The 18,793-nt window shown below is 40.6% G+C and overlaps 5 protein-coding genes across 6 annotated transcripts; 4 read left to right on the forward strand and 1 right to left on the reverse strand.

Annotated features, from left to right (window-relative positions):
- Positions 1-254: 254 nt before the first annotated feature.
- LOC117789171 (tRNA (uracil-5-)-methyltransferase homolog A) lies at positions 255-3,281 on the forward strand. Its single transcript, XM_034628244.1, has 4 exons — positions 255-545; positions 602-1,895; positions 2,125-2,467; positions 2,530-3,281. The coding sequence occupies exons 1-3, from the start codon at positions 339-341 to the stop codon at positions 2,457-2,459; spliced, it is 1,836 nt and encodes a 611-aa protein (XP_034484135.1). The 5' UTR covers positions 255-338; the 3' UTR covers positions 2,460-2,467; positions 2,530-3,281.
- LOC117789170 (glycerophosphocholine phosphodiesterase GPCPD1) lies at positions 2,800-10,636 on the forward strand. Of its 2 annotated transcripts, none has more exons than XM_034628243.1 (2): positions 2,800-2,925; positions 8,254-10,570. In XM_034628243.1, exons 1-2 carry the CDS (start codon positions 2,914-2,916, stop codon positions 10,153-10,155), a joined length of 1,914 nt encoding a protein of 637 aa, XP_034484134.1. In that variant the 5' UTR covers positions 2,800-2,913; the 3' UTR covers positions 10,156-10,570. The 2 variants fall into 2 exon arrangements, with proteins under 2 accessions (XP_034484134.1, XP_034484133.1); XM_034628242.1 differs by lacking the exon at positions 2,800-2,925 and adding an exon at positions 5,155-5,570 and having other exon boundaries at positions 8,254-10,636.
- A 1,186-nt stretch (positions 10,637-11,822) lies between these two features.
- Positions 11,823-12,518, forward strand: LOC117788098. Its single transcript, XM_034626762.1, has 3 exons — positions 11,823-11,881; positions 11,936-12,012; positions 12,064-12,518. The coding sequence occupies exons 1-3, from the start codon at positions 11,835-11,837 to the stop codon at positions 12,378-12,380; spliced, it is 441 nt and encodes a 146-aa protein (XP_034482653.1). The 5' UTR covers positions 11,823-11,834; the 3' UTR covers positions 12,381-12,518.
- Positions 12,519-13,281: 763 nt separating this feature from the next.
- Positions 13,282-15,503, forward strand: LOC117788529 (glycerophosphocholine phosphodiesterase GPCPD1). Its single transcript, XM_034627313.1, has one exon. The coding sequence runs from the start codon at positions 13,282-13,284 to the stop codon at positions 15,385-15,387; it is 2,106 nt and encodes a 701-aa protein (XP_034483204.1). The 3' UTR covers positions 15,388-15,503.
- An 899-nt stretch (positions 15,504-16,402) lies between these two features.
- Positions 16,403-17,262, reverse strand: LOC117787466. The gene has a single exon (XM_034626008.1). It carries the CDS (start codon positions 17,121-17,123, stop codon positions 16,605-16,607), a length of 519 nt encoding a protein of 172 aa, XP_034481899.1. The 5' UTR covers positions 17,124-17,262; the 3' UTR covers positions 16,403-16,604.
- Positions 17,263-18,793: the final 1,531 nt, after the last annotated feature.

The following is an 18,793-nucleotide window of genomic DNA, read 5'->3' on the forward strand; positions in this document are numbered from 1 at the left end:
ATTCATTGTCGATAATTTTAAACCTGTGAAGCATATTTTTATGTGAAGCATAAAATTATTTGTCAAATCAAAATATTGCAGTGTTATCCATTAAATCACTTATCAGTTTAACTGATTCAGCTAAAAAAATTAATTTGAAATACCGCACATTAATAAAAAGTAACTAAATTATTTTCAATATCATAGTATTTTAAATATTTTATTGCGCGCGAAAAGTGCTATGCGATATTTTAAAGTAATCGATATGTCGTACAATATCGATAATTTAACTACATGCTCTTTTGTTTTCACGTGTTGCGCATGATTTATTTTGAGTTTATTTGTTAAATAAATATAAAATGGATGTTGCAAATACCGAAAATCAGCCTGCTCCTGCCGACAGCAATGTGGACAATAAGGAAAAGACCGAGCAGCCGCTCGAGACTGTAGTCACGACTGAAGAGGCGGAAAAAGCCGGCAACGAATTCGAATACCTGGAACGCAATGAGTTCACATCGGAAATCTATAAAATTGAAGTGAAGAACTTGGGCTACTTTGGCATTGGCGTGAGTTGTTAATCACATAAATTTGCAAGCATTTGATTATCACTTTGTTATTGCAGGAGTTTAAAAAGCTGCTGAAGAACACACTTAAGCTGGACATTACAAAGATCAAGTCTCCCACACACAAGGAGTTTGCTTTCGTGTGTTTCCGTAGCCAGGAGGATCAACAACGGGCTCTGGAAACACTCAATGGTTACAAATGGAAGGGGAAGGTTCTGAAAGCTTTGGCCGCAAAAGCATCTGCAGATCCCTTGCACAAGAGACGAGGCGAGGAGCAAAGCGGAGAGTCAAAACCGAAGCGTCAACGGACCGCGGTGGAGGCCACTTGTCCCCTGGCTGGAATGCCCTACGAGAAACAGCTTGAGCAGAAGACGGAGGAGATGTCGGCACTGCTGAAGAAATACACCCAGGAACTGCGGCGACTCAATGCGGCTGCCAAGCCACATCTGGACAAGTTTCAGTTTAATGGAGTCCTGCCGTCCCCCACTGTCGACGGTTATCGCAATAAAAACGAGTTCACAGTGGGCAAAAATGCCGATGGCGAGGTAATTGTCGGATTTCGACTTGGCAGCTACAGCGATGGATCCGTTGAGGTGGCCGATGTCCAGCAGCTTCCACACTTGCCGGCACAGGCCAAGTGGGCAGCACTCAGCTTCCAGCAGATGGTGAGGCAATCCAAGTTTCAGCCCTTCAATCCTGTGGGTAACTTGGGTCACTTTCGCCAGTTAATGGTGCGGACTTCCAGTGACACAGGTGAATTGATGTTAGTAGCTGGCATCTACTCCTCCAACTTGAGCGAATCGGAGCAGTTGGAGCTGCAACACGAGCTGAAAGACTTCTACGAGCAGCCGGAGCAGAATGCGACATACAAGTGCTCCTCGCTCTACTATCAGGATGTGAAGCATCGTGAGGCGGGTCAGACAATTAATCCCGTAACATACCTCTCGGGCAGCACACACATAACAGACACTATACAAGGACTACAGTTCCGCATCAGTCCTTTGGCCTTCTTTCAAATCAATACGGCAGGTGCTAGTGTCCTTTACCAGCAGGCCATCGACTTGGCAGCACCTACGCAGGACACCACCATGCTGGACATTTGCTGCGGCACTGGGACCATAGCTCTTGCCTTTGCCAAGCACTGTAAGCAGGTGCTGGGTGTTGAGATTGTCCCTGATGCTATCAAGGATGCGGAACACAATGCAGAAGCCAATGGGATAAAGAATTGCAAATTCTTTGCTGGCAATGCTGATGATTACATCAAGAGCATGGTACGTGAGGCTCTATACGGCCAGGAGCCCGGCAAACCCGTTGATTTGATAGCTGTTGTGGATCCTCCTCGTGCGGGACTACGTAAGTAATATTCAAATTATCCGAGAACTGCACTTTAAGCATTAGATTTATCTTCCAGCAAATGCATTTACTTAAAACAATTAAGCATGCTAAAAATGAAAATGAGCACAGCATCAGTGTGCAGTGTAGGAAAATAAATCAAAGGAGCATTAATCTAATGCTTAAGTGTCACCTCAATTAAATTGTATTTAACCTTAATAGTATAATTCTCTTTTTGCATTCATCGCAGACAATCGTTCCATTGCCGCCATTCGCTCAGCGAGTGCTATAAAACGACTGGTCTACGTTTCCTGCAATCCTAATAGTGCCAAGCGCAATTTCATTGAGCTAGCGAGGCCAGAGTCCAAGCAGTACAAGGGAGAGCCCTTCTATCCCAAGTCCGCGGTGGCCGTGGACATGTTTCCACATACATCGCATACGGAGCTGGTCATTCTATTTGAGCGTGAGTCGAAAACAACTTCAACTTCAACTCCAACTGAGGCTGTGACAACGGAGACAGTGGCTCAAACTGATGCTGAGAAGACGTTGGAATGCAATGAATCTGTTGCAGCAGCTACAACGTGACGCCTTTGGTATACTTTCTCAAATAATATAGAACTGCAATGCATTATCGCTGATAATCACTTTATTAAAGGTCTCTCTCGTTATGCTCTCTCTGTTGTGTCTCTTTGTTGCTGCTTATCACGATGTTGTCATCCGTCAGGGGCTCTTTGTCCGGCTGTGGCTACGATTTTCATTGTTTTAAATTGATTTAATTGTATTTACGTTGTTCCGGCGTCTGGTACGATACAACGACTTCCTATTTAGTAGATTTAGAACTTTGTTGAACAACATACAACAACATACTCAGTTGTCATCAGTCCCTTACTGCCAGCCGTGCCGTGTGCGTGATAAGAACTGTTTGCAAAGTGTTAAAAATTCAGTCGGAAGAAGTTCACAGAAGGATAAGTTTGCTGACGACATCTCAAGTTGTTTCAAGTGTAAAACCGCGACAAGCCTCAGAAATTCTGACACGAGGATGTCCGAGCAGGTACGATAATACTTGGGTACTTAAATACTTAATATATAGTTATAAAAACCATATAGAACCTAATCAATTTTGTGTAAAATAATGTACTATAACCTGAATATCGACTACATTTTATTGTTTTTTTATTTGAGCGATACAATTATATTATTTCAATTGTATCCTTTAATACAAGATTCATTTTTATATAAAGCATCATCAATCTATCTGTCCTTTGGTGTTGAATAAGATAAAAGAATCTTATCTCATTGAAAGTTGAGTTAATATAGCAAGAAATCAGTGTTGAATGAACTCAACGGAATATATATATTTTTAATATGTATGAGAATGAGAATAAATAAGGATGAATAAAAGCGGAAGTCTTAGTTTATAACAATCTTTAATATTATTTTTATATATCACTTCAATTTAGACATAGTATAGTTTTTTAATATCATTTAAACTTGTTTAAACTCGAGATTACAACTAATTGCACAGGTATTAATATTGCATAATCCCTTATCTACTTGTTTACATGCTCATTATTTTCGTGTCTTATCAAACGTCGGCTATTTCAAAAAGCTTTCAATGTTGATATAAACAAATTCTAGATGCTATAAATTACACGAAAAAAGCATGTAAACGTGCCTGAAAACATGTTTATCCATATACATCATAGAAATCCAATCGATTTGCCAAAAGACGCGGAGACACGTATATCAGTATTTATATAAACGTATCTTTATATATAGATACATTTAATTGAGATACTACTAAGCTCCTCGGATTGTACTTTGGACCCGAGAGTGGGTGAGTTTCAAAACAAAAACAAATGAGAACGCGGCATGAAGATGAAGACAAAATAAATCGCAATTTACATTGAATCAAAACAAATAAAATCAAAAGCGAGCATCCGCAATAAAATGGGAACGGAGCAATAAGAACAAAACAAAAACAATCATATGATATACATTTATATGCGCGTGGCAACATATGTATGTGGAATCATACATAAATTAATGTATATTTATACGATTACGATCGTTCTGTGCATAGAAGACAGACCTTGACCGAAGAGCTTTGAATTCAGAGCGATTTGCGCACGAAAAAGCTCTTGAGTCCAATAAGACGCTTATTAGCAGTTTTTGCGTTATCAACTTCACGACTGCCACACGTAAACAAACAACAAGGAAAACAATGACCACAACCGACTAGAACCGGATTTACTGACGGAGAGAGAGAAAGAGAGCGCGAGCGAGAGAGACACGCTGAGAGCGAAAGCTTTTGGATGCCAGCCAGCATCACGCAAAACTGACATTAGGGGCCTGGCAACGACGACGCCCCACAAACAAACTTTTCACGTGCACAGCGGCAGCGACGCCGACATCTGCACACGACCAACACGTTTTGTTTTGGATCAATGCGTGTCTCTCTCTCACACTCACACTCTCGCTCTCTGCCTGGTGCTGGTGTTGGTGCAGCTGTTGTTGTCGTCTTGTTTGTTTCCGATTGATTCGAGCTTTGAAGCAGCTGCTTGTGCGTGTTTTCTTCAACAGACTTAGGCACAGAAAGCTGTATACAAATATTTGTAAATAAGTACATTATATGTGTGTTTTACGATACCCTATAATTTAAGTCTAGAGTATAATCTGCTTGATCCGATAAGACGCGAAAGTTGAATTAAAATAATTAATTGCAAAATATACATATGTACTTATTTTATATAAATAAATTTTTTTTAATTCTGAAAAATAGTTAAACGAAATAGATTCCATTAATTTATTACAAGTTGTTCTAAAATCTTAAGGTAACTATAACCAGAATAGCGAGGCAACAATGGAACAAGTGAATTTTTTTGCAAGATATAATATGTTAAATTGTTTGTCTATATGTATTCCAAATTTTTGTCAATGAACTTTGCAAATTAACACCTCATTATTTACTAGAAACAATTTTCAGTCGTTCCTTATCTTTCCCCGTATATTTATTCTCTTATCTGAATTATTTTGGAGAGCATCATAACGTCACCTCGGGAATACACTAAGTATAATACAGGTATACACGTTTTATTATCGTCTGTTGTCGTTTTCGTTGTTCTTGTTGTGGTTGTTGTTGCTGCCAGAGGAGGCCAACAACATTTCAAAAAAGCCCGAGCAGCAACTGTACCCCCAAGCTGAAAACCAAAACAAATCGCCAATGTGAATGTCGTCGCTGTAGCTACAAACACAAAGAAAACTGGCAGAAAAAGCTCCACGAGCTGTTTTCGATAAAAAGAAATCGTTTAAATTGCGCTCACAACAAAATCGCTTGAAACAGTTGCGACTGCAACGTCGGTGCGACGACGACGACGACGGAACGTGTAAAACGTCCTAGTTTGAATTATACTCAAAAGGATAAATAAAAAGAAGTAGGCTGTTAAAAGAACTCTTAAAAAAAGAATAAAGGCAGTACAAAATGCTTGCTTGACTAAGCAGAAAGTAACGCATACGCCGCGTGGTGTAAAATACAAAATATAGAAAATTAAACTGTGATAAACATACAATACAATATAATTTCAACATTTATACTGTGTTAATACCTCACAACAGCACATTAAATCACAAAAAATGTCGGTACCAATGCTATTAACTCCTCTGGAAACTCAGACGGCGGAAGAGCACAAAGAAAATGTAAATATGAATAATGTTATTGTTATTATAAATATTTAAACATCAATCAGGAGTGTAATCGCAATCAGATGCACGTAATTTACTAAAGTGACGTCAAGTGTAATGTATGTAAATGTTTCGACTTTGACTCTTTGGTTCATCTGAAGGTCGCAGCAGTTGTCATCCAACATTTGCATTTGTTTTCCTCTTTTCTTTTTTCCCTACACAATAAAATCAATAAAAAGAAGAATAGGAATGTGGATGTGTCGATGTGGATTAGGATTAATGTGTGAATGATTTCTTCAGCTCATTGTGAATTATAAAGTAACAAATAGTTTCGCTGTAAGCAACACATGATATCATTTCAAATACAAAGAGGAACTTGATAGGTCTCGTGGGGAGCTGACTCATATTATTTATAATGAACTCGTAAATTGCTGTGGTTTCATGTGGTATGTATTGCGAAAGCTCTGAGTAGTGTGCCACATGTTGCAAGGCATTTCGTCACGTGTCCCTTGCACTATTGTTCTTGCTCTCAAGTTGAAGCGATTTCCGAGGAACTTCTCCTTCAAAGTGTCAACGATTCAACATCGATTAGATTGTGCTTTATTTAATTTACAAGCACCATATTAACAATTAAATGATAAATCCCACTTTAAGTAGTACAACTTGATGCTTATCGCTGCATGACAACTGTGCTACTTGTAAATATAACGCTTCAAAAGTTCAAACAATCAACGCCCCAAATTGCGAAAGCTTTTAACATGAAATTTCCCAAAACAAAGAACATATGTATGAGCGGTAAAGACCATCGAAAGCTTTCAGTGGGAGAGAGTAAGAGAGCAAGAAAGTGTCTGCATTGAGCTTTGCAAACACGTGCCAGAGAGCCGGTTTAAAAATAGAGAGTAGAGAGAAATACAGAAATGAAGTGTAATTAACATTAAAAAAAAAACAACGAGATTTCAACATAACACAAATGTCAACAGGAAAATAATATAATCAAATTAAGTAGAATTTTGGTTCTTTCTTCCCATGTTTTCGCATTCTTTTTTATTTGTCGCTTTTGTAGATAAGGTGGTGCCAAATTTTTTTTTGTTTTTATTGTTGATTCGTTTGCAAGGCTGTGCTAATTGTGCCAAGAACGACTAATTGGTTGACGCAAGGCAACCAAAAATACAGATCATGCGGAAAACTATAGCTAACTATTCACTAGTTCGATCTCCCGATCTCTTATGCTCGATATTATTCAAGAAATACTCATACTATAAGTCTACTCTCCCAGTCTCTTCAGTTTGTTGTTTATCGCATTGGGCTCGTATATAATTCTCAATTATTGCCAAAGCATTCGCTTTTGTTGGTCCGGTTCGAGCTCTTTTGTTACGTGGGCGTCTAGTTCTGGCCAACTGTAATATAAATTTTGATTGTGTTCGCCGTCAAATTTAAACAAAACAAATTCGCAACCACAACACGTGATAAATAATTGGTGCGAGAAAAACACACTTTGAATTTATTGTCGTTTTAATGGGATCCGCTGCTACCAATTGGCATAAATTTTTGACATTGCGATTCTGTTGCCAGGGCACGTTATTTGGCAGCGGCAACACTGGTGGCTGTTGCATCATCAACCGCTGTTTGCAGCAACAAGGTTTGCAGCAACGCACGCGTTTCCTCGCGCAGGTAAATCGCGCGCGTGTCTCTGAGCGTTTTAAAACGCGCCCGAGTTGTTGACTGCTGCCAAAAAAAAAAATTGAAAATTAATGTGTTGATAATAGAAAGCGTTCCTAAAATGTGCATGTGTTCAATTTTGGTTGAAAAGGTAGAAACTTATAATCTTGCTGGCAAAATTTCAACAAACTTGAAGGCTTATTAAATCGTAAACTATATACAACTGTAGAATGTTATAAAATGTAATTTAAAAGATATAAATTAATAACCTCTAGTAGAATTTCAACGAACTTTATGGTTTAAATCGAACACTATTACTATTGTGAATATATAATATAGGAACATTATGAAAAGTGATAGTCATTTTAGTATACTTTCGAATCTAACACTATTCGTTTTCTGAATATATAATATATGAATATTAAAAAAGTCTTGTTGGTATACTTTTATGTTATTAGCATACAGTATTCGAATTTTTTAAAAATTAATTTTAAAAGTAGAAATGTAAAATTTCAACGTTTTGTATATTATTATAATAATTAGATTGTTTTGTTCTAATGATTTGATTGTAGAAAACATAAAAAAACGGATTAGTAAGCAATGTAGTCAAAAGATAATGTTAATCGTCTATAATCGAAATATAGACAAACTGATTAGACTGTAATTTTGGTTGTATAAATAGAAGTCTAATCTATAACCCGCTGATCTGAAGAGGGGGACAACACGTGATCTTGTTTGCACTTGCGCCAAAGCTACGAGCTGTTTAAACAGCGAGCGCGAGTTAAAACGCGCTTGATAAGCAACGATCTAATTTCTATGAATAAAACCGAGTGTGAGACTCGTACGTTATCAGAAAGAGAAAGAGAGAGATGGAGGAAGAGAGAGAGAGAGAGTGGGAGAGAGGAACAGGTCGTTTGCTTATTTGAGCCATTGTCGAAAGCTAGACGAAGTCAGTTGCCGTGTGAATCTCAAAGCTATCATTATGATTATGTGTAGCTCTTGGCTAATCTTTGGCACTGTTGTCTCTTGTGTCTTACAGTGTGCCTCGTACGTGGAAGCGACTGCGATTAGTACTGCCAACTATGGAACTGGCAACGAGCTGCTGGAGGCGTCTCCCTCGACTGGTTGCAAGCCCACGTTGAGGCAGTTCAATGTGCGATTGCAGTCATCTCTGGCCGCCGAGGAGCAACTGGGTCTGACTGGAGATGTCAAGGCACTGGGCGAGTGGCAACTGTCGCGCTGTGTGCCCCTGGATCGTCTGGACGAGCTCAGCTGGCAGACAACGGTTCGTCTGCAGTCGTGCCGTCAGATCGAGTACCGTTACTTTGTCTACGTGGAGGATGCATCGGGTCACAAGCAAATCCGTCGCTGGGAGACAAACTTTAAGCCCCGCCTGCTGCTGCCCAGTCCCGAGCAGGAGTCCACCCAATTGGATGACTTTGGAATTGCCAATCCGTCTGATCCCACGGCTCAGGTGCATCGTGGCTGGCTGAACCACGAGGCCATTGTGCAGCTCAAGTTCAATGGCGAGAAGATGTTCCAGGTGCATGACATTGAGACCTTTGACCCGCAGCATGTGCAGCTCAAGATTGTGCCTGTAGAGCAGACAAGGGGACTCCATGTGGAGTACTCCAAGCAGCTGTACGGCCGGAGTCAGCTGCAGGTACAGCCGGCTCATGGAGTGTCCTACACCAAAGGCGACATTGTCATCTTCCACATCACATTGCCGCTGGAACAGATGATGCTGCAGAGCTTCCGCCTGGAGTGCTACAGCCTGGAGCAAGAACTACTGGGTAGCGCCACTTTAAGTGCCTCCCAGCTAACGGGCAGCGAGGGATTGCTGCAGCTGCACATTAAGTCCGCCAATCGACCTGCAGAGACGCTGGCCAGGCTGAGATTACCCTATGTGGTGGTGCAGCCTTATCAGTACTCCCCGTTGGACTTTAAGAACACCTATGCCCACTACTGGCCTAGCACCTGGCCCAACCTGGACGTGGGACATCGCGGCAATGGCAAGAGCTACATCGCCGAGGCGCCTCTAGAGCGGGAGAACACGATCGCCTCCTTCCTGAGTGCGCATGCCCACCATGCGGACATGATAGAGCTGGACGTGCATCTGACGGCCGACGGTATTCCCGTGATCTATCACGACTTTGGCCTGCGCACTGCTCCGCCGGGCAAGCAGATCGAGAAACCCGATCAGCTGGAGTACGTCCTCATCAAGGACATCAACTATGAGCTGCTCAAGCGGCTGCGCATCTTCTCTGTGATCAATGGCAAAGTGCTGGAGTATCCCTCGCACAATGCCGAGCCACACTTGGAGCATCGCATCTTCCCCAGACTGGTGGAGGTGCTCCAGCAGCTGCCCAAGTCCCTGGGCATTGATGTGGAGATCAAGTGGCCACAGCGCCGACAGGCAGGCGGATCCGAGGCGGAGCAGACCATCGACAAGAACTTCTTTGCGGATCGCGTGCTCCATGAGGTCATTCAATATGGCTGTGGTCGTCCCCTGATCTTCTCCAGCTTCGATGCCGACATGTGCACCATGCTGCGCTTCAAGCAGAACATCTTCCCCGTGATGTTCCTCACCCAGGGCGAGACCAAAAAGTGGCAGCCCTTCAGTGATCTCCGCACCCGCAACTTCATGGCTGCCGTCAACAATGCCCAGGCCTTTGAGCTGGCCGGAACAGCTCCTCATGCGGAGGATTTCCTGGGCGAGAATGCCGCTCAGATGCTGAAGCAGGCACGCGATCTGGGACAGATTGCCGTCATCTGGGGGGATGACTGCAACTCCAAGGAGCGTGTCAAGTATTTCACACAGATCGGAGCCACCGCCACCTGCTACGATCGCAGTGATCTCAACATGCCCGAGTCCAAGCAGCGGGCCTTCTTCAATTCCAGCGCTCTGCTCGCCGAGTTCGAGGGCCAGTGCAGGATCTAGGCGAATCCAGGGGAACAGAGGGGATCAGAGGGATCAGAGGGGTGGGTAGGCATAGTCTAAATATAAAGCTGAGTTCACACGGTTAAATTGTGTAGATAGTATTGGTTCTGATTATACAAGTATGTATGAAATGTAAATATCTGAAACAAATACTATACTTTTGTAATCATGGAAAGAGTGTGAACTAAACCCAAGTCCAATTGATGCTATAATTATATAATGATTTAAGCTTGTAAATTGTTTTTTTATATTAATACAACTAAGCAAACCATTGTAAACCTGTTGACACTCGCATTGGTGAGTTTCGTGGGCGAACTCAGGGAGGGGAAGTGGGCATAGATATAGAGAAGAAATCAAATCCAGAAAATCTATTTAATTGTTCTTTACAAACTGTAAATACACGTTGTTAACTATATTTCAATTTAAATTCGTATCTATGCTCAGTTCGACCATTGAATAAATAATAATGAAAATCAAAAAAGATATTTTTGCTACTAACAACAGTTGTTTAAGTAGTATATAACTAGGGGCTGTTTGGGGTTGGGGGGGGACTTCCGCAATATCGTAATAAAAGACAAATAGCTTGCTAATCACTTAAAATAGAAATACACACAAAAGAATACCTCTTCAAGCTTATTAATGCTTCTACACAATACCTTATGGGATGTACTCTTATGTAAGTATAGTAAAGCTTCTCTATAAAGACCAACAAAAGAAAAAAAATCAAATAGACAAGGAAAATAACAGAGAAATCAATTTTACCATTGAAATGAACGTATTTTAAAATAATATGTAAAAATCCCAGCAAATTTTATTTTTAAATAAAACAACTATTTTTGGTATTAGTTTTGTAAAAATTTCAAACTGTACCATGATAATATAAATAAGATGCAACAATATACGAGTACATTATATTTAAATAAAAATGTTTATAATTCAAAAATAAAGAATTATAGCCATAATTTGTTAAATGAAACAAATATTTGTGGAAAATAAATTAATAAAATGAATTAAGTAAATTAAACAACTCTTGAGCAAAGGAAAAAGGCATACGTTATAGAGAAGAGCAGCTGTTCCATAAAATTGGAATGTAAAAACCAATTACAATAAGAGTACATTTCAAAATAGAAACAAGTTCATTTTTTAAATTTAAAAATACTAATAAATACTTGTCATTTGAACCAGAAAATAAAGCTTAAATATTTGAAATGAGTTTACTAGTACACCACAAAAATGAAAAAGTAAAGAATTGGTAAGTATTTCTTTAAAATAAATTTTATTAAAATTATAGTTCAAAACAATCAATTCAAATAAAATAGTACAATTTATTACCATAAATATTGAAATCAAAAAGGCGTTAAAGAGAGGAGAGCGAGAGAGAGAGGGACCAAAAAATACAGAGGGAGATAGAGAAAGAAAGAGTGATTCGATATGCCATTATTTAATAGACTCTGTCGAATTTTTAGAGCCATAGCAAAGCCGAGTCAAATAAAATAAGCCAAGTTGTCTACAGTTTAATGGTCCATAGTCAATTATGGAGCGAATGGATCGTCTCATTTGCATGAAGATGAAGATGAAAATGAAGACAACATTGACAGCCTATCGACGCCTCAGGTCGAAATTGGATCTATTTTTGTGGTTGCTGTGTGGTGTGTCACTTTTGGAATTCGACGCGGTCGATGGCTGGAAATGCTTATACAAAGAGTTTCCAGTGGACGCTCAAAGGGTGAATGAGTATTGATCTTGAGCCCGATATGTAAATTAACGTTTATGTTACAAGTACTCCGCAGATAAGGGGCACCTGGTGGATCTATGGCACAAATCCCGAGCCGACTGACAGATGTTACTTTGAGGATTGTAAGTGAAAGTTTCTCTAGAATTCTCTCTCTGATTGCTACCTTTTTGTAGTGGATCTTTACTGGACACGCATTACCCAAACAGACTACGACAACTTTGCCGTGGAACTGCACTGCACTTTGCCCTGGTTTCGTCATCAAATGGCCATTTATACTCGGACCGAGAATCCCAGCGAACAGGTAATCGACCAGGTGGAAAAGTATCTGAAAAGTGTGCGCCTATCTAGACTAGATTTCCATCTGGTCGATAAGCAAAGTTGTAGCAATCAATCCAAAGCGCCTATTCAGCGCTGGCATCTGTCCAAGTACATGCATCTAGATTATAATCCACATTATGTGAAACCTCTGGTAATAGACGAAAATATCTGAGTGAGTCTTTCAAACTTTCTTCGGCATCCGCGACATTAGCATATGAGTATGCCAATATTTCGGGGCCAACCTGATTAGCTCGTGGCGACTTATTAATCAGTATCGGAGAATACATATTAAAGTACACTGAGAGAAAGATATGGGGATTCATTCTCAAGAAATGTCGATTGAATTTAAAAAAGTGATTTGCCTTGAAATCTTTATAGAACTATAAGATATTTTGGATTCTTAAATGTTAAGGTATTCCAAATAGTTATGTCGAAGTTTTCTACCTATATTTAAGATGAAATTAAAATTATATCTTACGGTCGATCGAAAAGAAGCCATTTAAAAATCATGGTTCACTCACGAATGAAAATATTTCAATAAGCCGTGAATAATAATAATAAATTTAATATCGAAAGCTACATTCTACAATATCTACAGTGAGGAGCCAATTATAAACCAAAACCATAAAATATTTTTTTCCCTCAAAATACTAACTCAAAATTAAAGTTCTGAAGAAACTCAAAGCAACTCAAATTATCTATTTATTTATTTTAACATTTCTTAAATTAACTTTATTCTTTAGGTTAAATTACAAGGCCTTCTAAAGTCGGATTTCGATCAGTTCTAAATGCTAAGAATCTCGTAGTTTTTCGCTCAGTGCAGACACAGCTGATTTGGAGGTACAAAACTATGCTGAGCTATAGGAAATTCTTTCATTCGATCGTGTGTTAGTGCCGGGTTAAGAACTCACTCGAAAGAAAGTAGACATCGGGTTCGGTTCGGTTTCGGTTTCGAGATTGACTTCTTTCGCCTTTACCTCCATCTTCGTCTTCGTCTTTGCTGGTTTTCGTTGGTAAAACAAGTTTCTTGATTTGGTGCGAGATGATGCTGCTGGTTGATTTGGACAACAAAGATGTATCGAGTGCTAAAATCAATTAGCATACTCTATAAGTTCGCTTTGTTCTTTCCATTGTTTTGCAAAGCAGCAACCGAATCCAATACCATTCTGAATGAAACCTCTGTCTTCAGTTCCGCGCAGCTGCAGGCCTTTAAAGTCTTCGATGATGAACGACCCACTGAGATAACCGGACGCAGTTTTCTCTGTGTGCCCTTCTTTCGTGTCTTCAATGTGGAGCTGCAGGCGGGAATCCATTTATCTGCGGATGAGGTAGTCGCTGTCAGCGGAGATCACCATGCTCTTGGTGCCTGGAGCATTGCCAAGTCGCTGCCGCTGCGGGCCCAGAACAAGCAGAGGAGCAAGTGGTACCTCCGTCAGTGGATCTGCGCCAGCCGACGCGTCTACTATCGCTATCTCATCTACTCGCTGAGTGCGGCAGGAGAGCGAGTGCTGCGGCGCTGGGAGGCACAACAGGTGCCCCGAATGCTGCAGACCTATGAGATCCATCGCTCCCCAGGAGTGGACACCTTCGGCGAGGCGTATCCCCGGTCCGTGGGCGGTGGCCATTGGCTGGAACGAGGTTGGCTGCTCCACGAATACGTAATCGAGTTGAAGTTCATATGGCAGCAGCACTTGCAGATGTCTCTCCCGGGTCAGAGTCAGGGTCAGGTCGGTCTGGACAAGCTAAGACTCAAGTTGAAGCCACTCAGTTTGTTGGACAATACGCGAATCGAAGTCTCACGCTATGGCTACAATCGATCCTCGTTCCGGACACAGAGTCGTCAAGGGATCAGATACATCGATGGATCGATTGTCATCTTTCGCCTCAGTCAACCTCTGGATGTGGCCAATGCCTTTCGACTGTCCATCTTCGAGCGGGATCGCACACAGTTTCCCTTGGGGGAGGTTTACATATACCCGGAGCAGCTGAGGGGAAGTCGCGGAATTCTTCAGCTGCCTATACAGCGGCAGGTCAGCCAGCAGGTCATAGGTCAGCTCATATTGCCCTATTTGGTGGTGCATCCCATGCCCAATGCCCAGGCCATTAATCTCTGTGCGAGCTTCCAGCGATATTGGCCCAACAATTGGCCCACCTTGGACGTGGGCAGTCGGGGATTGGGCGCCAGCTTCCATCAGAGCAGCACAAGTCTCGTGGAGAACACAATCGAGAGCTATCTGGCTGTGGTCAAGGCCAAGGGCGACATGGTCCAACTGGATGTGCAGTTGACCAGGGACTATGTGCCCATCATCTGGCGTGGCTTCGGCTTCTACACCACCAGCCTGGCAGCCACTGAGCCCATTGTGGATCGGTTCGATCTGCGCTATGTGCTGATCAGGCAGCTCAGTTATGCCGAGCTCAAGGCGAGCCGTGTCTTCATCCTGAATCACTGGACTCTGCAGGAGTACACTCATCTCAATGTGCGCAATGTCAGTGTGTTGGAGCGAATCTTTCCCAGGTTGTCCGAGGTGTACGATGCCCTGCCCAGGAGCTTGGGAATGATTGTGGAGATCAAGTGGCCACAGCTCATGGCATCGGGTGTACTGGAGTCCACTCAGGCGCACAACAAGAACACCTATGTGGACAGAATTATAGAAATCACAGCCAGATCTGGATGTGGTCGTCCTCTGATCTTCTCCAGCTTTGATGCCGACATCTGTACTATGATGCGGCTCAAGCAAACAGCCTTCCCAGTCATGTTCATGACCACGGGCAGAACGGATATCTGGGATGCCTATATGGATGTGAGAACTCAAAGCTTTCTCCAAGCGATCAACTTTGCCGAGAGCGCTGAGATTCTCGGAACAGCGCCGCATGTCCAGAACTTTCAGCATAATCCGGAGCTGGTTGATCTTGGCCTGGATCTGCTGCAAGTCGTCTTCCTCTGGGGCAGCGATCTACGCAATGTGCAGCTTCTGGAACAGTTTCGTGCCTTCGATGTGACTGGCTTAATCTACGATCACATCGAGCGAGTTGGTCCAGCCGAATGGAAGCGTGCTCCCTTCTTCCAAGCCCCGCAACTCCTGGAGGTCTTTGGGGGTCAATGTGTCGCCATTGGCAACTCGACAACGGTGCTAGGCGCCAAGCCAACCAAGCCAACAATCTGGCCCAAAATGAGGTAGTACATTGTCAATTCAAAATTAGGAAATTCAAAAGCTCATTTCATTTAATGATATACCCAAATGATTAATTCCTTTTAAATTCTTTCACTTTTGTTTGGCAAATTGCATATGTTAAATTTCAGACTCAAAATTAATTTATTGATGCCTATTTTATTTTTAAATCGAATTCAGCAAATGCAAATAACAAACAATTTTACTAGAAAATGTGTTAAAATAGTAGCTGAACTGATAAGAAGTTGAAGTTATTTAGGTTAATTTAAAAGTGCCTTGTATTTACTATATATGCATGATTGGTTTTTCGTATTGGTGTTTAGTGTCAATGTTTGACACTAAATCTAGACCTAAAGTAAGATAACATATTGAAATTAAAATAGTCTAATAATAATGAAGACAACCTTTCAAAAATTTACTGACATTAAGCTTTTTTCTACCATTTATCTGAAACAATCAAAGTTTTCAATATAATACTCTGCAATCTAATTCTGCTTACAAAATAAATTCAATAGAGAAAGAAGTTTTAGCGATGAGGATGATATTTTGAACAAATTTATTTTTATTACCATCCATTTTTTTTATACTTTTTATATACTATTATATTCTTATTTTTTGTTTCTCTTTCAATATAATTTAGTTTAGAAAGTTTTAAAACGAATAACTAGATTATAATCGCAGCTAGTCCAGATTATTCTAGAAAAAGAGAATAAAATCATTAAATTGTAGCAATCGATTTTCTATTTAGGTGGTTGAGCTTGGTTAATGAGAATAAATATTTAGCAACAAATAACTTTGATTTAAAAGCTGTTTTAGATGAAAAATATAACCAGGCTAATTAAGTAATCGAAAATGAATATTATTATTATAATATGCAATATGTTTAATTTTAAAAATCGTTAAAGAACAAAGAGCACTTAATACTCGTCATTCGCATTTTGAAGAAATTGTATTTTTTCCAATTTTAATTAAAACTAAGCTAGAATTAAAGATCGATCTCAATATGAAAAGGATGTTTAGAAAATGTTTATTAAATAAACTTTATTTATACAAATGTTGTTGTTAATTTAATTTGTGCACATTAATTGCCAGAAAGCGCACCAGGTAGTCGTATTGCTCCATCTAAATCTCTTAATAAAGACACCAAACATGCATTCAAATGGAGCGAGCCGGAGAGAGAGAGAGAGAGAGAGAGAGAGAGAGGGGGAGAGAATGCTCCTTGGTGTTTAGTAATTTGAGCAATGGGAGGCACTGTAAACCTCCATTAGTTCACCCGAGATGCAGGCACTTCCCACTCCCATGCCCATGGGTTCACAGACGCCAGGAACTTTGCTGGTAATCTCAATGGTGCATGCACCGTGTCCTCCATGTCCATGAGGATGCTTGTGTTGTTGCTGTTGTTGCTGGCCAATCATGGGCAGTTTTAAAAAGGGTGCCTTGTTGTTGATCCTGGGCTTCGGGACGGGATCCTCGGCGAACTGCAGCCAGGGAGGTGGAAGTGAATGATGCGATCGTGTTGGATGCGGCAACTGCTCGACGTTGTCATCCTGATCCACATCTAGGGGCAGCTCAACGGTCTCCACATCAACATCATCATCCACCAGCGGAAACGGAGTATACTGCGTCTTGGCCTTGTTGCTCGCCTGCTCATTGGCGGCGGCGCTGAGAAGCTGAGGTGTCAGCTCCAAAGAGTTGGCAATCAGAAGTGTTGTAGCACAGCAGAGCAGCAACTGCAATGAGGCCATGCTAGTGTAGCTGCTGGAAAAGATGATGTTGCTTCTGCTTCTGCTCCCGATCTTATTCTTGGTCTTGGTCTTGGTCCAGGTCTTGATGGAGTTGCTGCTGCTTATCTCTGTAGTGGTCCGTCTGCTGCTCGATGCAGGAATGTTGCTTGCCAGGCGAAGGATTTGAGCTTTTATAGCTCGTTGCATTGCTGCGATTGCTCCGGGTTAGCTCAACTGGACAGTCAATGAACCCCGGGCGCCAAGTTCACAATTGAAATTGAAAAGAAGCCATTTAAAGATAGACACACACACACACACATATGTGTATTATCCCAATCATACAAAAGCCGTAATTAATTATGGTTGAGTATACGCCCCGTAAGTCGCCAGGCAACTACAACAACAACAACAACCACAACAATGATATGAACTCGGACTACTTGTGGTGCTTCTCGACAACGGCAGCAACTTGATGAGAAAATTGAAAATCTTTTCCGATGCCTTTTCCTTTTCCTATCTATTTGATTTCATTTGTGCCATTGCCATTGCCATTGCCAGTTTCACAGCTCCAGCTCGTGCCTTCTTCCTTTTGTATTTCCGGCAATTATTTTCGACGATGTGCCAATATTGCTAACGGCATCTATCGGAGTTTTTCGAAAGGAGGAGAAGGAGCAGGAGGTGCTGAAGGAGGAGCAGCAGCCGTCGTGTTAACGACTTCATAGGCATCGTTGCCATCGTTCTAATTCCCATTTGAATTCAATTTAAATGCATTCCCCCAAAATTTCACTGCCAATAACAGCGGAAGTGACGTTGACGCCATTTTTTAAATGACGCATACGTGTGCGACGTGTTTATGGCAGCATTCTTGGCCCAAATGACATGACAACCAGTCCAAAAAGCCTAGTAATAGTCAATAAACAGACATACGAACAAGTCACAGACAAGCTAACAAGCTGACACATAGAATTCTCCGTGAGTACAAGTAATTGCTAGGGATGGAATCTTATATAAACTCATATTTAATAAATATGAGTTCATTATCTGCCATACTTTTATAGAATATGTATTTCTTATATTTTAGAATATGTATTAAGTTAATTTGAATTGTTTATTTTAAATTTAAATAGTTAGGTATTTAAATATCAACAATATTGAAATATCAACCATCAAAGGATAAAAAACTGTGTTAATTGAAATATTAAACTAATTAATCAATTTTTGAACAATGATCTGCTTTGCGGTACAAATTTCTCAATACTAGGAATAATATTATTCAACATTCTTGCAGTTTCTTTACTTATAATTCAACGTTCAAAAGAAAAAAGTAATTGTAAAATAGTTAAAACAAACTCAAGAACTTTATCTTTTAATTCTTTTTAAGCTTCACCAATCTTAATTTGATTCGTTTGTACAATATACAATTAGTATACCAAAAATATTATACTTTATTAAAGTCAAATTTCAGCCCATCCCTGGTAGACATTACAAAAAAGTGTCACCATTTGCTAGAAAAAGCAATCTGCGCAAAATGAGAAAGGAAGAAGGAGAAAGAGGAGACTGTCTTGTCAATATGTGAAGTGAATAGAAAAAAGCAAATTATGTTGCCCTTATCATGGATAATACGATTCGCCGAATCGTCGAAACTCGAAGATGAAGTTACTAAAAGACACGTGAAATTAATTTAAACGCTC

This window comes from Drosophila innubila (assembly GCF_004354385.1).
Source record: "Drosophila innubila isolate TH190305 chromosome 3L unlocalized genomic scaffold, UK_Dinn_1.0 0_D_3L, whole genome shotgun sequence".
Taxonomy (NCBI): domain Eukaryota; kingdom Metazoa; phylum Arthropoda; class Insecta; order Diptera; family Drosophilidae; genus Drosophila; species Drosophila innubila.